A 19,206-nucleotide genomic window follows, 5' to 3' on the forward strand; every position below is an offset into this window, starting at 1 on the left:
GCATTAAACTCCATTTGCCACCTCTCAGCCCAGCTCTGCAGCTTATCTATGTCCTTCTGTAACCTGCAACATTCTTCCGCACTATCCACAACTCCACCGACTTTAGTGTCATCAGCAAATTTACTAACCCATCCTTCTACGCCCTCATCCAGGTCATTTATAAAAATGACAAACAGCAGTGGCCCCAAAACAGATCCTTGAGGTACACCACTAGTGACTGAACTAAAGGATGAACATTTCCCATCAACCACCACCCTCTGTCTTCTTACAGTTAGCCAATTTCTGATCCAAACCGCTAAATCACCCTCAATCCCATGCCTCCGTATTTTCTGCAGTAGCCTACCGTGGGGAACCTTATCAAATGCTTTATTGAAATCCATATACACCACATCAACCGCTTTACCCTCGTCCACCTGTTTGGTCACCTTCTCAAAGAGCTCAATAAAGTTTGTGAGGCACGACCTACCCTTCACAAAACCGTGTTGACTATCCCTAATCAAATTATTCCTTTCTAGATGATTATAAATCCTATCTCTTATAATCCTTTCCAACACTTTACCCACAACCGAAGTAAGGCTCACTGGTCTATAATTACCAGGGTTGTCTCTACTCCCCTTCTTGAACAAGGGGACAACATTTGCTAGTCTCCAGTCTTCTGGCACTATTCCTGTAGACAATGACGACATAAAGATCAAAGCCAAAGGCTCTGCAATCTCCTCCCTAGCTTCCCAGAGAATCCTAGGATAAATCCCATCCGGCCCAGGGACTTATCTATTTTCACACTTTCCAGAATTGCTAACACCTCCTCCTTATGAACCTCAATCCTGTCTCATCTAATAGCCTGTATCTCAGTATTCTCCTCGACTACATTGTCTTTTTCCTGTGTGAATACTGACGAAAAATATTCATTTAGTGCCTCTCCTATCTCTTCGGACTCCATGCACAACTTCCCACTACTGTCCTTGACTGGCCCTAATCTTACTCTAGTCATTCTTTTATTCCTGACATACCTATAGAAAGCTTTAGGGTTTTCCTTGATCCTACCTGCTAAAGACTTCTCATGTCCCCTCCTGGCTCTTCTTAGCTCTCTCTTTGGGTCCTTCCTGGCTAACTTGTAACTCTCAAGCGCCCTAACTGAGCCTTCACGCCTCATTTCTACATAAGCCTCCTTCTTCCTCTTGACAAGAGATTCAACTTCTTTAGTAAACCACGGTTCCCTCGCTTAACCACTTCCTCCCTGCCTGACAGGTACATACTTATCCAGGACACGCAGTAGCTGTTCCTTGAACAAGCTCCACATTTCAATTGTGCCCAGCCCCTGCAGTTTTCTTCTCCATCCTATGCATCCTAAATCTTGCCTAATCGCCTCATAATTGCCTTTCCCCCAGCTATAACTCTTGCCCTGCAGTATATACCTATCCCTTTCCATCGCTAAAGTAAACGTAACCGAATTGTGGTCACTATCACCAAAGTGCTCACCTACCTCCAAATCTAACACCAGGCCTGGTTCATTACCCAGTACCAAATCCAATGTGGCCTCGCCTCTTGTTGGCCTATTTACATACTGTGTCAGGAAACCGTCCTGCACACATTGGACAAAAACTGACCCATCTAAGGTACTCAAACTATAGCGTTTCCAGTCAATATTTGGAAAGTTAAAGTCCCCCATAACAACTACCCTGTTACTTTCGCTCCTATCCAGAATCATCGTCAAGACGACATTGGGTGACTGTTTAAATCAGAGAAGTATGGAGGCTGTGGGAAAACAGCAAGGTTGTAAGACTAATTGGATAGCTCTTCCAAAGAGTCAATACAGATATTGCAGGCTAAGTGGCCTCCTTCTGTACTTTTCATTCTGTGTTTTGTAGCATTTAGTTAATATTGTGATATAATGATATATACCTTTAAGGGTCTGTAAACTCCTTTTAATCGTTACCTACCTCAACAGGATATGAAGTGTTAGCCTCATGACTTGTTGGGTAAATCTGAAGCAGCAGTAATAAAAGTCAAGCGTACTGTACACAATCTCCCTGTAAACATTCAAATGAAGAACCCACTTTATTGTTTCACCAATCCTTGTCTGTGATTGGTATGTCTCCATATAAAAGAATATTAACATGAAGACAACTAGTGGTCTTTCTGAAGATTTTTGATTTACAAGCACACCATCCATATCATGGTTCGAAAACTAACAGCCTCAGGCGTCATCATTTTGGGAACTTTTATCGCATTTCCAAGGGACCCCCATGTTGAGGTGCCCTAATGTTCACCTCTCTGCCTCAGCAGCCACTTCCTGCCCCAGTAGGCTTGCAGAGCTGACAACACAGGGAGACACGTGGAGATCTTTGTGGATTCTGGATCTGAAAATAGACTCAATTCCTGAAAATATACTATCAGCAGAATGTACTACTCCATGTGGGTGAACCCTTGGCGACCAAGACAGTCAAGAACACTGCAAAGGCGAGCACTGTGTTTCTTATGGCTTGCCTGTTGTATGTCAAAGCAATCCGCTTTTTAGCTGCATGCTGAATAAAGTATTTATTCAATAGCTCATTTTAGTACCTTGCATTAATCCCTCAGAAGTACACCTGTATCAACTTCCATATGTCATCAAGAAGCATAGCAAATTGATAACAGACATTTGCAGTGTGTGCAATAATGATATGTGTTTTATTGCACCATAACTCTCACATGCTAAACATGTAGTATGTAATTATTTGGTATATTTGTCATCAGAATTTAGCATTATGACTACATTGGATAGTATTCAATTGAATTAGCTATCTGAAAACTCAAAATATTTATCAAATGGTTTTAAAATATAAACTTTTATCTTGCAGGACTGGCCAAAAAAAAATACAACCTAGAAGATAACTGTTAATTCTAGTTTTCCATTTTCTTATCTCTGATGCTCAGGTCGCATTCATTTATTAGTCATCATGAAACTAGACCTAGACAAGAAACTTCAGAGAGGATATTCCTATCAATGACTATAAGGCATAATTCTCAGAAAACCAATCAACAGAACAAAATATATGAAATTATGCTCTTTGATAATTCATGCATTTTTGCCTGTGTGGAAAGGTTAATGTAAACAATTACAAAATTATTAAATTAACACTTTGTTTACCAATCACATAACTACCTTACTCCATAGATACAATTGATAGCAAGTCAAATTATTTAATACTCATAGTTAAATTTTGACTTGTTTAAACTGGTACTGACTGCAATTATGAATGTTACTGCAAATAAGTTGAAATGAATGAAAATAATTTACAAATGTGCAGTGTCTCTGATGTTACCATAAATGTCCATTGTGGAATTTTACTGAATAAAACACAATGTTTGAAATTAATTTGTTTAATCATGAATGACCTCAAAATGCAAGCAAATTTCTGTTTTGAAATAATTTTTTACCTTTATCGGTAAAACAATAAATGACATGTTCCCTGACATATTCTTATTGTTCACTTTATTTCTGGCAACCAGGATGAACAATTTGCATGTCATTGTAAGAGATAAGAGATTAGCATATAAAACTGTCGAGCACAAGATTGATTGATTTATTTATTGTCATGTGTACCGAAATACACTGAAAAGCTTTCTTTGCAAGCAGTAGAAGCAGATCATAGTAAGCGAAGGATGTACAGATCAAAAAGACTTAGAAAGAGGCATGCAGGTTACATTGTACAGGGCGTGTGCTAGGCAAGATCTACATTAGCAAGATCAGCATTATTTGTGACTAGAGAGTCCATTCATCAGTCTGATAACGGCCGGGAAGAAGCTGTTTCTGAACTTGCTCATGCATGTGTTCGGGCTTCTGTATCCTCTGCCTGATGGAAGAGGTTGAAGGAGATTGTTACCGGGGTGCGATGGGTCTTTGATGATGTTTGCAGCCTTCCACGGCAATCAGCTGTATAAATGGAGTCCATGGATGAAAGGTTGGCTTCCATGGATGATCTGGGCTGGGCACACCACATTCTGTAGTTTCTCTCAGTTTTGGGCAGAGCAGTTGCCATACCAGGCCATTATTTTCCTGGATAGTATGCTTTCAATGGTGCATCTGTAATGTATCGATCTGGATAAAGAATGGTTGACATATGGAAAGCGAAGGGTAGGAGTTAGCAAGTCTTTTTCCAATTGGCAGACAGTGACTAGGGGGGGTACCTCAGGGGTCAGGCCAATTAGGATTGAGATGAGGAGAAATTTCTTCACCCAGAGAGTGGTGAGCCTGTGGAATTCTCTGCCAAAGAAAGCAGTTGAGACTAAAATATTGAATGTTTCCAAAAAGTGTTAGATATAGTTAGATATAGTTCTTGGGGTTAAAGTGATCAGAGGGTATGGGGAAAAAGTAGGAAAAGGCTACTGAGGTGGATAATCAGCCATGATCATATTGAATGGCACAGCAGATTCGAAGAGTCAATAAGGACTCCTGTTCTTATTTTCTACATTTCTATTAGTGGCTGTGCTACACTTCACTGCATTCTTAATCTTCAGGACCCTCCAATTCCTTCTTCCTTAAATGCTCCTTAAAATCCCTTCTCTTCGACAAAACCTTTGGCTACCCCTCTTTTAAAACAGCTCAGAGTCCTCTACAGCTTAGAAATTTGCATGCCTCTGATATCAGGCATTGAGCCTCATTTCTATCAATATCCAGGAACTGCAGACAGTAAAAAGCTACCCATGGGTAAAGTGTGGTAAAAGATTGGGCTATCATGACACTAGCAGTCTTTTTTCCAGAATTTCAAGGTTGTGTATTGGTCAAATAAAGTGTGCCCACTTTGACCTTTTCTATTCTTAGCATGTGCAATAAAGTGGCTTAGAGGAGCAGGTGAGGGGAGGACTCCAAAACAGGCAGTCAGAGATAGATTAGAGTTGATTGGAATTGGCTCTTGCTCTATTATTGAGAACAGAGTTAGTTGTTTGGTGTGTCTCTGATAAGTTGTTTAGAGCTTTCCTAATTGCAATTTTAACATAGTATAAAAGTTGTTGGTAAAGTTAATAAAATATGTAAAAAGCAGCATAAATGAGTGAATAATACAATTAGTTAAAAACCATTAAGGATGACAGAACAGATGATGTGTCATACTGTAGCATATGGGAGTTCCTGGATGTCATTTGGTCCACAGCAAACACATCTGCAGCAAGCGATCATGAACCTACAGCATTATGCTGGGCAACAGTAACCTGGATACTTTTGCACCAGGCAGCAATTGCACCTCTTAGACTTGGGTCATCTAATTTGGTCAGTCTTCAGGGACAGGCGAGGTATGATAATGAATTAGCCATGTAAGGAGACCTAGAGAATAGGAACACAGGGGCCTCAAACTTTGCAGTTGTCCATCAGATTTGACAGTCTTTCAGCTTGTCTAGATGAGATTCAGGGCTGCAGAGTGGATGAGCTAACTGACCATGGCATCATGGCACAGAAAGCCTTTCAAGAGAGGGCACTAAGGAAGAATAATGTGGTAGGAGAGGACAGTTTAGAGAGGGGGATTGACGTCATTCTCTGCAGCAAAGAGCATGAATCAAGATGGCTGTATTGCTGTCCATTGCCAGGGTTCAGGCCATCAGTTCAGCACTGGAAACGAATGTGCAGTGGGAGAGGAAGTACCCAGTCGTTGTAGTCCATTAATGTACCAATGACATAGACAGAACAAAGAAGAAGGTTCTGTGTAGCCAGTATGAGGAGCTGCGTGCTAAATTAAGAAGCAGAACTTCAAAGCTCATAGCTTCTGCATTATTACCTGAGCTATATGCAAATTGATACAGGACAAATCAGATTAGAGGGATAAATGCACTGCTCAGAGATTGATGTGAGAGAATTGGGATCTGGTTTGTAGGGTCCTGGCAATAGTTCCAGGGAAAGTAGGATCTGTATTGATGGGACAGTCTTCACCTGAACCATGGTGAGGCTGATGGCTTTGTGAACTGCATAACATGGGAAGTAGAGAGGATAAAAAACTGAATAGTAGGGACAAAGGATCAACTTTGGGAAGATGTGGTAAATGGAAGAGTAGAGTCAAGGCCAAAGAGAAAGGTATTAATCTAGTAAATGATAAACAGACTATGACAGGAAGAGGTAGCAAGTATGAATCTAAAAGTCAATAAGACTAGAATTTACAAAGAAATTTAAAAGGTGAAACTAAAGGTTTTGTATCTGAATACTCAGAGCACTTGAAAGAAAACAGATAAGTTGAGAGTGCGAACAGAAATGAATAATAAAATCTGGTAGCCATTACAGAGACAATGTTGCATTATGACATGGATGAGATCTGAATCTTGAAGGGTACAAGGCATTTAGGAATGAGACTAAAGTAAGAAAAGGTTAGAGGAGTGGTTCTGTTTGTTAATGATGTCATTAGCACAATAGAGATGGATGATTTAACTTCAGGAAAACAAGATGTGGATAGAAATGAGAAATAATAAAGGCAAGAAGTCATTCACGGAAGTGATATGTAGATCCCCTAATAATAACTACAGGGAGAGGTAAGGAAGAAATAATGAGAACTTGTCAGGAATGCCAGTCCTTAATGCTGGAAGGTTTAACCAGCATTTTGACTGGATAAATTGAATGGATAAAACGAGCCTAAAGGAGGGACTCATAGAATATTTTCAGGACAGTTTCTTAGTACAGCATGTTCTAAAGCTGGCCAGAGAGTTGACTATATAAGAATAAAACAAAGAGCTTCAGATGCTGGAACAAAAACAGAATTGGTGGTGAAACTCAGCAAGTCTGGCGGCATCTATGGTAGAAAGAAATAGAAACATTTCAAATGTAGTGACTCTTCATCAGAACTAATAGCAACTAGGAATAAAATGGTTCTTATGCTGAAGACGGGGTTGGGGGTGGGTTTAGGAGAGCAGTGAGTGGATAGGTGGAGAGGGAGCCCAGGCAGAGAGACATATGAAAAGGGTATGTAAACGAGGGGCTTATTGATAGTAGGCCAGGACTGAAGAGAAGCTGGATAAGTGATAATGACAACTGAGAGTAGGAGACAATGGATAGGCTATGCTGAAAGTAACCCCATGTAGTGTGATAATAGGCCTGAGAATATGTTGGCTGTGCTAAAAACAACCCATGTCATAACAGGTGGCTAAGAAACATGGAAAGATATAATCAGGGGCTAAAGTTATTGAACTTGATGTTGAGTCCTAGATGCTGCATGGTTTCCAGTTTGCAAGCAGCAGCTGCCTGAGAAATTAGAGGTGAACTCAAGCACATTTAACATGTCTCAAAATGACCAAAGAAGTGTTAACGTGAAGGAAGATTCAATCTATATGTTCTGCTAATTAAAAAGAATCCCCGAGTTATCGCAAAACATGTTAAAGAGAAATTTAGACAAAAGCGTTGATTTTCTTTCTTCTTGTTTTGTTATTTTTGGGAAAGAAGAATATATATTTCCTGTGTTACTGTAAAATAATTAAATATTGCTGATAATGAGATATGCCATTAAAGTTTTTTACCTTGCAGTCATTAGGACAGATGCAAGAATGTTTCAAAGGGACCCAACAATTTACAGTGCAAGAAGAAAGGGTGCTAATTGGTTCGCAAGTCAATTCTGATTAGCTTAGGTGTTGCTATGGAGAACATAGAACATAGAACATTACAGCGCAGTACAGGCCCTTCGGCCCTCGATGTTGCGTCGACCTGTGAAGGCACCATGGATAAGATGCTCCCCATGCTTTGTTTAATTGAAAATTAGGCATTAGATCTGGACATATTCCTTTTCGTTGCAGAGAATATCCATATGGTCACATGATAGGTCCCTTCTTATGAATATAAGTCACTTCTTCTAAGTGTAAATGAACCACATAGTAAGCCCTGTTGAGAATATTAAGTTGGTTGTTCACATAATTATTAGCACAATCAGGGTTTTTCAGCCAGAGCTGCTCAATTGTGGAATCATATATCTAGTGTTAGGCAATGTATACTGAATTTTGCAAGCATGTGCTGATTGAATAAGGTTATTTCTGTTTATTGTGAACCGCCAGAGGGACATAGAACAAATTAGTCTCCAAGATAAAAGGGACTAAATAGGATTCACAGCAACAGAAAGTGATTATGGTTTTCCATCTATTTGGTCAAGAGTTAATTTTGCCAAAAGAAAGAAATAAGGGTTTGAGGAAGGACAGGCTTAAAGAATGGAACAAAACCAAAGTTGCTGGAAAAGCCCAGCAGGTCTGGCAGCATCTATGAAGGATTTATGTGAGATTTTTTTATTGTGCTCTGATGCTCCATTTTAGTTTAGGGTGGGTTGGTATTTGCCAGACAGATATTACATTCTATTAAGCATTTCTGCTTTCCGTATGAAGTGATGGAAAGTCAGCAGTTTGGACATTAAACTGTCCAGTGAACAGTACGCCATATTTGGTGCTAGTGATTTTGTCTCCTTTACGAGGTAGTTACCATCTTGCAAAACCTGAATAAAGTACAACAGTATTATGCAGAAGAAAATATTTTATTGCATTGCTATTGATTTTAGGCAACATTTTTTTTGCAATAAATTTGAAGAAAACTGTAACAATTCAACAAATAAATTCAATCATTGCATTCTATTAGCAATTTTTGAGTCACAATAGGTGAATTGTTCTCATTTATTTTCAGTAATCAAATTAATTCCTGCAGACAGTCATTTAATGAGCACTTGAATTCTGTCCATACAATAAGTTGGATGGGAACCAACATTTAATTCAATCATCATGGTTATTGGTTGATAGGATCATTTCAGAGCAGAATTCCATCTACTATTCCATTTAGTGAATTGTTACACTTAGAACATTGTCTCACAGCCGCTCACGAGCATAGTGCCTTTGTTGCTTCCTGTATTTTAGAACGGTGACAACCAAAACTGAAACAGCTACAATCAGAGCTATCAAAGATAGAACAAATGGAAAACTGGATTGGGTATTTGTCTCCACAGCTTCATTCACTTCTTCAAATCCTGAAAAAAATTCAAAACAGTCTCTTATTTTTGACTGTACCAGTCATGAGAGCTACGAAATGATGACTATTACTGCACATTCTGAAATATAAAATTTCTAATTTAGCCCTTTTATTGGTGATGTAATTAGTATATAACATGATCGACTCACCCTCAGCTTTATATTGTTTTAGATCTTTTTTCAGTTCAATGGGTCCTATTAGAACATCAGTGCTCCCCTTTGAGGAACTTATGGCCCTTTTTTGTCGATAGATGCATCCACGGTAACACCGAGATGAATAATCATAAGCTTTACAGACCACAACTTTACACTGCAGGTAGACTGAAGGATGAAGATTGAGGAATTTAAAGGCACTGAACTTGAATCGCGCAATATTATGAGCTGGTGAGGGATAATTTCCATATGTCCCATCCTTAACACATCTATAAAAAAAGCAATAATTTTAAAACATAAAATCCCACTCTAAACTAGAGTTTCAATGAAACTAAAAATACATTGGTAAATTACAGCTGGGAATGTTTTCAGTGGATGTACATACAAAACAGGTTGGGTAGCTAATCACCACATTTCCATTACTCGTGAGCTCGCACTCATAATATGTTAGGTAGATGGGAGCTGAAATCAACAGTCTACCCACCATATTTAAACAAATAATTAAGGGTCTTTTAAACTTGTTAACAAATCTATAGACCTAAATAATATGTTACCTACACCAAAATACACTTGGCATGGGTATGAGTAATCAGGTCTGAGTGGGCAGGTTGTTTGCAATGGTCTACATGAGATAAAACTAGGAAGGAAAGGGGGAGCACATCATTTGAGGTTCCTGCACATCATGGTCCCACCCCTTGTCAAGCCCCTTCCTTCTGTGCTGCCTGCCCACCAGAACTCACCCTCCTTCACCTTTCCCCGGGCTCCACAATTCCTTGTTGTGGTAAAATCTCAGGCCTTAACTTCTCTAGGCAGATTCTCTTCAGGCTTCTTTCTGCACTCCTGAGCTCTGCTGCTGCTAGGAATAATGGAGCATGATCCCTCCATCGCAGGAGAAATGGAAGACACTGCTCATTGCCTCCTAAGTTCTGTCATTGCTTCTATTAGTATTCTAAGATAAATCCCATCTGGTCTTGATGACTTTTCCACTTTAAGTACAGCCAATCTTTCTAATCTATCCTCTTTATCAATTTTTAGCCAATCCAGTATCTTAACTGATTCCTATTTGACTATGATTTTGGTAGCATCCTCTTCCTTTGTAAAAGTTATTAGATACACATTTAATACCTCAGAGATGCTTTATGTGTCCTTGGATAAATCCTTTTTGATTCCTAATCAGTTCTATTTTTTTTTTGTATTTAGATATTAAAATTTATATGCCTATAAAAGCTCTTGGATTCCTTTCCATGTTAGCTGCCAATCTGTTCTCATACTTTCTTTTTGTTGTTCTCATTTTTTTCGCTTCCCTTCTGATTTTTCAGTATTTAACCTGGTTTTCAAACGTAGTATCAAGCTAGCATCTGTTATATGCATCCTATTTCTGCTTCATCATATTGACAGAAAAAGTCCCTACAGTTGAATTTGTATCACAATTGCATTCCCAATCTTCCTCCTGCTCCCCTGTACAGCTGTACTGCTAATTCCCTGCAAGACTGATCCCTCAAATCTGAACACTGGCTGCAGAGCAAAATGCAGTCAGTCGATAATGGATGGAGAGAAAATGTTTGATTTCATCAGTGTACAATGTTGAATGTAGAAGAGGTGAAGAGGAATAAAAGAACTTCAAATACCAGGAACTTAAATCAGAGCAGTGTGGAGTCCATATTGTAAGGTGCCCAGTGTGAAGAAAACTTTAAAAGGTAATTTGGAATTAAACTAGGAATCATGTTATACTTGTGCACACATTTCATTGCTTTTTAAAATTCACAAGTACAACCAATTAGATATAAAGCAAGAAAGGGGAAATAGAGTACATTTTAAACTTTTTCTGATCGTAGACCAAAAAGAAAACTTATTCACACATTGAAGTGTTAATTCAAATGCTGGTTGATACAAACTTGTTTTTATGTATCACACAAAATAGCACAGAAAATGTTTGTTATTTGGATTTCAAGACATTTCTGTTAGTCAGGAATATTCTTTCCAATTTTGATGCAGGGAATAGCATTTCTTACCCATTTTTTATCAGGTCATAGGTCTTTGAAGTCCAGTCAAAGCTATAAGGTGATGCAGTGCAGGCATCCACAAATACAACAAGATACTGGTCTGAACTGTGCAGTTCGACCTGCACATACAGGTTCTGCCTGAGATCCACGTAGTAAGGTGATTCTAGCACTGGCCGGGTAAAGGATGGTGATTCATAGAATCTCATGCTGACATTAAACATGCCAGATTCTGTGATATTATCTATGATGTCACCGGTTGTGTTTTCTTTAGTCACATACATTATTTTGGACATTGTATCTTGTTGCATTTCACAGCCAATATTGAACTGAAGGTTTGTTTCACGAGTTACAACTGAGTCAGAAGGTGAAGATCGGATGGTGTTGGAATATATGATACTGCTGTTGTTTTCCTGTGAATGTAAAATGCACATTAAAACTTAATTTATTTCAAGGATTAAATATTTGATGCAGAGTAGAAAGTTAGTGATGCCTGAAAAATGTATTTTCAAAGTTAAAAAACAATGACAAAATTGCAATTGCAGAAAACTAAATTGGTGGAAGATGTAAGAAAATGTAGGTGGGAGGCCATTATTTAGGATGCCTTAATACCAACCTGCGTGAGAGGTTCTGAAGACATTCAACACAATAATAACGAACTCATTAAGTATCAGAGAGCAGAATGGTTATGTGAAATCACAGATATATATAATATGAGCATCAAAATATTGTTTATAGCATTAGGAAGTATTTATACAAAGGCAATATTGTCGTAGTTAGTGGGCAGGTTCACCTTGAACATTTCAACAATTAGGCCATCAAGGGATATAAAAGAATAATAGTTGGAATTCTGTGAAACCAACTCTCCTATTACTGGTTTCCTTACCTGCCATTCTGTACCACATCTGTTAAGTGGTATTTTGAAGATTACATCACTGGCTGTTATTATTGGTCTGCAATTTCGATCATTCAGATAAAGACTGTGTTCATTGAAACCCAGAAGGTTGAGGTAGGACCTACTAATTTTTGCTTCCATATAATCAGATGAACACGTCAACAATTCTGGAAAAAAATCAAATCTGATCAATCTTTTGTAATATTAAGAAACCTGTTTTAAAAACCAATAATGGGCACTGCTCTTGGTTTAGGAATGTATAATTTTAATGAATTTCTCTTCTACAATTGCAAGGTTGTTTAAAATGATTATGTTTTAATTCTTGTTAATTCAAGCTAAACTGGAGTTATGAATAGGGATATGGGACTTACTACTAGTTCTGTGACAATAAGCATATGTGTCCTGTTTGCCATAGGGGAGTGATTTCAGGCCAAGTTGGATTGAGACCTAAGTGCCGGATTTCATATATGAATACGAAAGAAAGGAGAAGCTGGCTTTACTTTACGTAGACTTACCTGGAGAACGCCCGGACAATAAAAAAGAGAAGCTCAGAGAAGGAGACAAATAATCAGCAACTGCTACAAACAGGAGAGAGAGACAGAGTTTTCTCTTAGCAGCCAGGCAAAATGTGAACGAGAGCATGTTCTCCAGTTGAACAGGTGGGTGAAGTTTTAAGGACACCGGAAGATTTGGCTTGGCACAACTGAAAGAATGAATAACCAGAGTTGGTGTTGCTGCTGGTCAGTCCAAGAATTCTCAGAAGACAGAAGAGAGTGACTTCCAACGTACACTGGATATTACAACTCAGCAAAATAGTTTGTTGGATGCAGAGAGTAACTTTGAAATGGTGCCTGCGAAGACTACAATTCTGTGGAGAGTGCAGTATAATTTGTAAATGTGACATAAGGTGTTTGTTGGTGCTATAAAGTAGCTTTTTGTAGTTTTGGCATATTAGCTGTGTAACAAATGTTGTTTAGTCATTTGTTGATTTAGTCTGTGTTACAGTAAATGTTTCAAAGATGACATCTTGCAGAAATCTTGTTATGTGATCCGTTGAGCCAGTCACTGGAATATAGATATCTTTTTGAAAGTTATTGGTCTCTGGTGAACACAATACTCTTGATTAATCGACAATACTTCCCCCATGTTTCTGCCAATTCTTCTGCCCACAATGATATTTCCATCCACAACCCCACCCCCCACCTCCCACCCCGACTCTCACATCAGTTTAAAAGGTTTTAAAGGTGTTCTTGGGTTTGACTAGAAAAATACTGTTGGTAGTGCATGTGGTTGCAAGAGGTTGATGGATATGCCACTGTAGTGATCGGAACCAGGTGGATCTTGCTGACTACGATTGGGTTGTTAACCTGGGCCAATCAGGAAGCTCTGGCTGACCAATATAAACAGGGGACTGACTCCGAGCTGGCTGGCCACAGGCAGTGTACTGTGCAAAAATAAATAAAGGGTGACTTGGTGATGGGATACTGGCCTCTGTGCAGTTATTTCAGTCACCAAAGACAATATGTGAAGCCCAGGATACCAGCTTCAAATGGCAATCAGTCACAGAAGGATCACTAGGGAAGAAGAATCACAGCTTAGCCTTGGTATCAGGAAATGACTATAAAGAGAGGACCTGACAGAAATTGCACTGTGTCAGGCATGTCAAAAGCTAATGCCTCTACCAAAATCCCTAAAGTTATATGACTCCATTCTTAATTTGATTGATATTCTGTCTGAAACATGTACATGTATAAATGCAAAAGGGCAGTTCATTCTCTGTTTTTGACTACAAACCGTCTTTATCTGCAAATGCTGTTCAGTTTTCAAAAAACATTTGATAAGGTGCTGCATAAAATCTGACTAAGATCAAAAAATGTGAGTCGAGGAAGGATCAGAATGAAGAACAAACTGGCCACAAACGAATAAATAGAGAGGAGCAATTCAACACAGTCATTTCACAAACAAAAACAAAGTTGCTGGAAAAGCTCAGCAGGTCTGGTAGCATCTGTGAAGGAGAAAACAGAGTTAACATTTTGGGTCCGGTGACCCTTCCTCACCAGACCCGAAATGCTAACTCTGTTTTCTCCTTCACAGATGCTGCCAGACCTGCTGAGCTTTTCCAGCAACTTTGTTTTTGTTCCTGATTTACAGCATCCGCAGTTCTTTTGGTTTTTAACACAGTCATTTGATTGATAAATGGTGGGAAGTGTGGCTTCAGAAAGAGTTGTGTTGCAAATGCTAATTATCAAAATGTACATAAACAACTTGGATTCAGGAGTCAAAATTACAACTCAAAATGTATAGATGACACCAAATTGGGGTATAGTGAAACATAAAATATAAGAAAGAGCTGCAACAAACTATAAGAAGATGAGAATAAACTTGCAAAATGCAATTGACAAAAGAATTTGAACCTAGGTAAGTGTGTGGTAATAGATTTTGGAGGTAAAATAAAGTTAGATATTGCTCAGGAAATAAATGTATCAATGTGGTATGGAATCAAATGGATCTGGTACAAGTAGACAAATTACTAAAAGTATTCACCCTGAGGTCAATTTAAAATGAAAGTGGTGATGTTAAATTTGTACAGAGCAAAGTTAGATCATATTTGGAATGCTGTGAAGAATTACTATCTCTATATTCAAGAAAGATGACAAAGGCATGGGGAATTGTGCAAAAAGGATTATCTAGGAAGTTCCCAGAACTGAAGTGTTATTCTGTGATGAAAGATTGAACTTTTCTGCCATTTTAAATTAGCTCTTTGGGTAAATGACGAAAAACTCCAGGCTCTTCCCACAAAAAGACAAAATGTGATGACAGCTTCTTTGAAAATAAGAGGTAGATTCACAGCTTGCTGCCACTATGTGATGCGGTCATTGTGATTGGAAGCCATGGAAGTGAATATCAAGCAACTTCTGTAATGGGTGCGCAACTTCAACTTTGCACCTGGGTGGTAAGTTGAAAATCTTTCTGTGACTTTTTTTGGCCTCATTTATTGTTAAAAGTACTGATAAGAATTTCAAACTGAAGTTCAAATAAGATGTGTCAATTCATAATTTCACCACATTTCTTAAATTACATTGCAATTTTGACACAAGACGTATAACAAAGCTCACCATCATCATTTGGCAGAATGTAGTAGCTTGCTGAAAACCCTTGTCTAGTTACACTGGAATCAGTTTTAAAATAAACTGTCATACTGTTAGATGTTGATGTAAATGTCTGATCTGACCCACTGCAGAATTTTGCAAGCAACACGGAATTTGTTGACGGTCCATCATATATTGCAATATAATCATATCTGCAGTTTGACGAAACTTCCAGACTGTTAAGAAAATGATCAGTGATTAAAAATGAACTTACTTAATAAATAAGGCTATTCAAAGTATGCTCACAAAGATAAGCATGTTAACAGGAATTTCATGACCTAAACAAAGAGCATGAGAATTTTTAAAATCCTTTGTGGAATATGGGTCTTGTTACCTATCCCTATTGGTGGACAGCACTGTCCTATCATTTGGAAATAATGCAATGGAATCTTTTTCATCCACATAGGAGGTAGAAAGGGCCTTAGTTATACATCTCATTTGTAGGACAGTATCTGTAACAGTTCAGGATTTCCTCTTCTACTGGAGCATCAGCCTTAGTTTTAGCACTCAAACCCTAGGACATGAACCCAGAAGTCTGCAATTTACTGACAAAAGTATTGTCAACTGAGTCATGGCTCACAATCTCAAACCAAACAGCCCATTCTTTCGACAGTACTGGCATGCTTTGTGATTTTCAGGAGAAAATACTCTAAAATATTTACATTGACAGTGTCCCCCAACTTCTCAAGATTATCATACATATAATTAAAAATATTCTAGTTCCAATATCCATTGTCCAACCTAGCTGTTTTCAATTAATTTGCTGATATTTATTATTAATGATCTAAGTTAAGATTTGTCCACCAGTCCCTTTGTTGTCTTTTTATTTCATGAACTATTTTTATTTTAAAAAGATTTATCTGCACTTCCCTTTGTTGTCTGAAATAATTGGTCCATTTCACTTTGAATGCTTCCAGACACCCTAATACTTGTTGCCGGATCACATCAGTAAATCTTCTAACAGTAAAATGCTAATCTCTATTCAACTGAGTACCAGACAGGCAGGAACGATTTCTGATATGTTTCAGTTAGTCATGTGTTGTTTCTTGTTGATAAAAAGCGAGAATGCCTCCTTACTGTTTTTCTAAAGGGTATACATTCAGTTTACAGCTATTTCTTTGGGGCCAAGAATTCTTGACACTCATTAACAAATTATTGGATGCAAGTTGAACAAATCCATCAGCAATGGTTAATTGACAGAAAGTACTCCACTCACACCGACATTAAAATATGGTAGTGAAAACATATTTACTTACTCAACATAGGTGAATTTCAGCTTTATTCTTTGGTCACTGTCCCCTCTTATATACCAAATGCATTGTTCATTATCTCCATAGAAAGATGGGTAATTGGGACTTGTAATAGACCCATACACAGCTTCAAGATAGCCTCCACATGATCCATCTATTAATAATAAGGAAATGTAGTGCAATACATGGCAAAAGAATGATTTTGTTTCCTCTACCAAAATTCTTTGCCAGTTTTCTCCAGATTTAGAAAAAATGAGCACAATTATGCTTCACACACACTCCTAAGTTTTCTCTGCTATTAAAGCTGATTATGATTTATCTTTCTCATCTCATAATCTTGCTCAAATCACTCCTTGTTACCATAAGATTGAACAGCTAACAGGTACCATCTTGTACCAGGCTTAAATCACTGTCGATTTTCTTGACTATAGATATTCATGGGTGAACTGTTGAGGCATCACAGCTGAGCCTGATTCAGATTTCACCAGATGCCCATTCTCATGGACTACTGATGAGAGCTATTGAGAGGTTATCTTCATTAGCCTCCCTAGTTTATCGGAGCTCTAAGGCCAACAATAAACCTACCATTGCCGCGGCTAAGATCAAAACATAAATGGCAAATAAATTCCTTTTAGTATGGCTGAGTTTTTCACTGAACAAACTTTGAAAATGTTTGATGGAGCCAAATTTTTATTCTACCATATAGTACTGAACAAAAAAATACGTTTATGTAAAAAATTGATTCTGAATTGCTAGTTACAGGGAATATCCCAATTATAACGGGATGTCATGTTGCAGCTGTACAGGACATTGGTTAGGCCACTTTTGCAATACTGCATTCAATCCTGTCCTCCCTGCAAAGATGCTGTTAAACTTGAAGGGGTGCAGAAAAGATTCACAAGTATGTTGGAGGGTTTGAACTATAGGCCTAGAGCATCAGAGGTTGAGGGGTGACCTTATATGGAGCACAGATAGGGCGAATAGCCAAGGTCTTTTTCCCAGGGTAGGGAGTCCAAAACTAGAGGGCATAGTTTTAAGGTGAGAGAGGAAAGATATAAAAGGGACCTAAGGGGCATCTTTTTCATGCAGAGGGTGGTGCATGTATGGAATGAGCTGCCAGAGGAAATTGTGGAGGCTGGTACAATTACAACATTTAAAAGACAGCTGGATGTATATATGAATAGGAAGGGTTCAGAGGGATATGAGCTAAATGCTGGCAAATTGGACGAGATTAATTTAGGATATCTGGTCACCATGGACGAGTTGGATCGAAGGGTCTGTTTCCATACTGTACAACACTATGACCCTTTAAATACTTATTATTTTCTCCTCATTCATACAATATTGAACTTTTTGACTTTGAGGTTGAAAAGCTAATATTGAGAAAATGAAATTGCGCAGCAATGTCACACTCAAATACGTAAGTCGACTGAGACTATTCTTTATGAGTTGTTTTCATGGAACTGTACCATGGGCTTTAAAGTTATGAAGTAGAGTAGTTTAGCATATGTTAGTTACCTACTAAATATTATTTAGGCAATTTTTTAGCTTACTGATTAAACTAAATTCCTAAAATGTGAAATTTTGTGTAACCCTTCCAGTCAGTGATTGGGAATTCAAATCATGTTTTTAAAAGAATGAGTCTGTTTGATGATTGTTTTGAAGATCAATTGGCATTTGTCACTGCACGAATGAATCTCAATATAGAGATTTGTATTCAGGCACTGTTTTAAACTCTGAGGAAGTTTTCTTTGGAATGAAATAACCTTTAAATGGAGAAGGACTTTGTTATTTCCTTTTTTCACAAATAAAGTTAAGGTTGGAAAAGTGATGTTTAATTTCTGGTAATTCTGTCACAATTTTTAACGTCTCTAAACTGCCTTTCAGTGTCATTAACACTGGCAAGGCAACATTGATATTAATCTACAATATAAGTTCACAGTTAAGTCAATTTTTTTCATGTTTAATGACATGAATGTGAAATTAATGTGAAAATTTCAGTAGAGATTTTGTTCATGAAAACAGAAATGCTGGAGCTAGATTTACTACCAACAAACAATTTTGAAATTCAGCCCATTTAAGGTAAATATAAAATGGCATTTTGCTGTTGCATAAGGATGTGTTAGAATAACCATGATAAGTATCAGTTAAAAATCTATTAAATAGATTATTGTTATTCAGCATAAAGTCAACTGTTTGAACCACATGGTCAAATCACTTGAATACTTTTCCTTGCTTTTTAAATCTCCATGAAAACGTGTCAGAAATGCAAAAGTGCAATTCATTATCTGTGAAGAGCTAAAAACTAATCTTTGTACACTTTCCAAAAACATTTGATAAGGTAAGCGTTATAAACTCATGGCTAAGAGCAGGCAATGTGCAGTCAAGCAAATAGTAGCAAAATGAGCAGCAAACTGGCCATAAACAAGAAAATAGAGAGGAGCAACTCATTGTCGTTATTCAGTTGGCAAATGATGGGACGCATGCTTTAGAAAAAAATGATCCTACATTCACTGTTTTGCAAAATATATATAAATAACTTGGACTTAGGAACTGGAAGTTCAGTTTAATAAGTTGCAGATGACATCAAATTGGTGTTATAGTTAATACAGGAAAGAGCTGCAACACAATATAAGAATGAATTAATCAACTTGCAGATTGAGCTGGTAATTTATCAATTAATTTCAATCTAGATAAATACATAGCTATATATCTTGAAACAAAAATAATGGGAACACATAATTGTTTAAAATTAAATAAATCAATATGATATGGAAACAGAGGGATCTGGTGCCTCACATAAATCGATC

General features: G+C 37.8%; 1 protein-coding gene across 1 annotated transcript in view; it reads right to left on the minus strand.

Moving 5' to 3' along the window:
- Positions 1 to 8,475: 8,475 nt before the first annotated feature.
- The window catches only part of LOC109917824 (deleted in malignant brain tumors 1 protein), a 46,876-nt gene continuing 36,145 nt past the window's right edge, over positions 8,476 to 19,206 (minus strand). The window contains exons 4-9 of the mRNA XM_048609192.1: positions 16,403 to 16,550; positions 15,114 to 15,322; positions 11,989 to 12,164; positions 11,115 to 11,515; positions 9,100 to 9,371; positions 8,476 to 8,948 (exon numbers count right to left, since the gene is read on the minus strand). Coding sequence (XP_048465149.1) covers positions 8,791 to 8,948; positions 9,100 to 9,371; positions 11,115 to 11,515; positions 11,989 to 12,164; positions 15,114 to 15,322; positions 16,403 to 16,550 — 1,364 coding nt within the window. The 3' untranslated portion in view covers positions 8,476 to 8,790. The remainder of the gene's footprint in view (positions 8,949 to 9,099; positions 9,372 to 11,114; positions 11,516 to 11,988; positions 12,165 to 15,113; positions 15,323 to 16,402; positions 16,551 to 19,206) is intronic.

Source organism: Rhincodon typus, chromosome 20 (genome assembly GCF_021869965.1).
Source record: "Rhincodon typus isolate 14 chromosome 20, sRhiTyp1.1, whole genome shotgun sequence".
Taxonomy (NCBI): Eukaryota; Metazoa; Chordata; class Chondrichthyes; order Orectolobiformes; family Rhincodontidae; genus Rhincodon; species Rhincodon typus.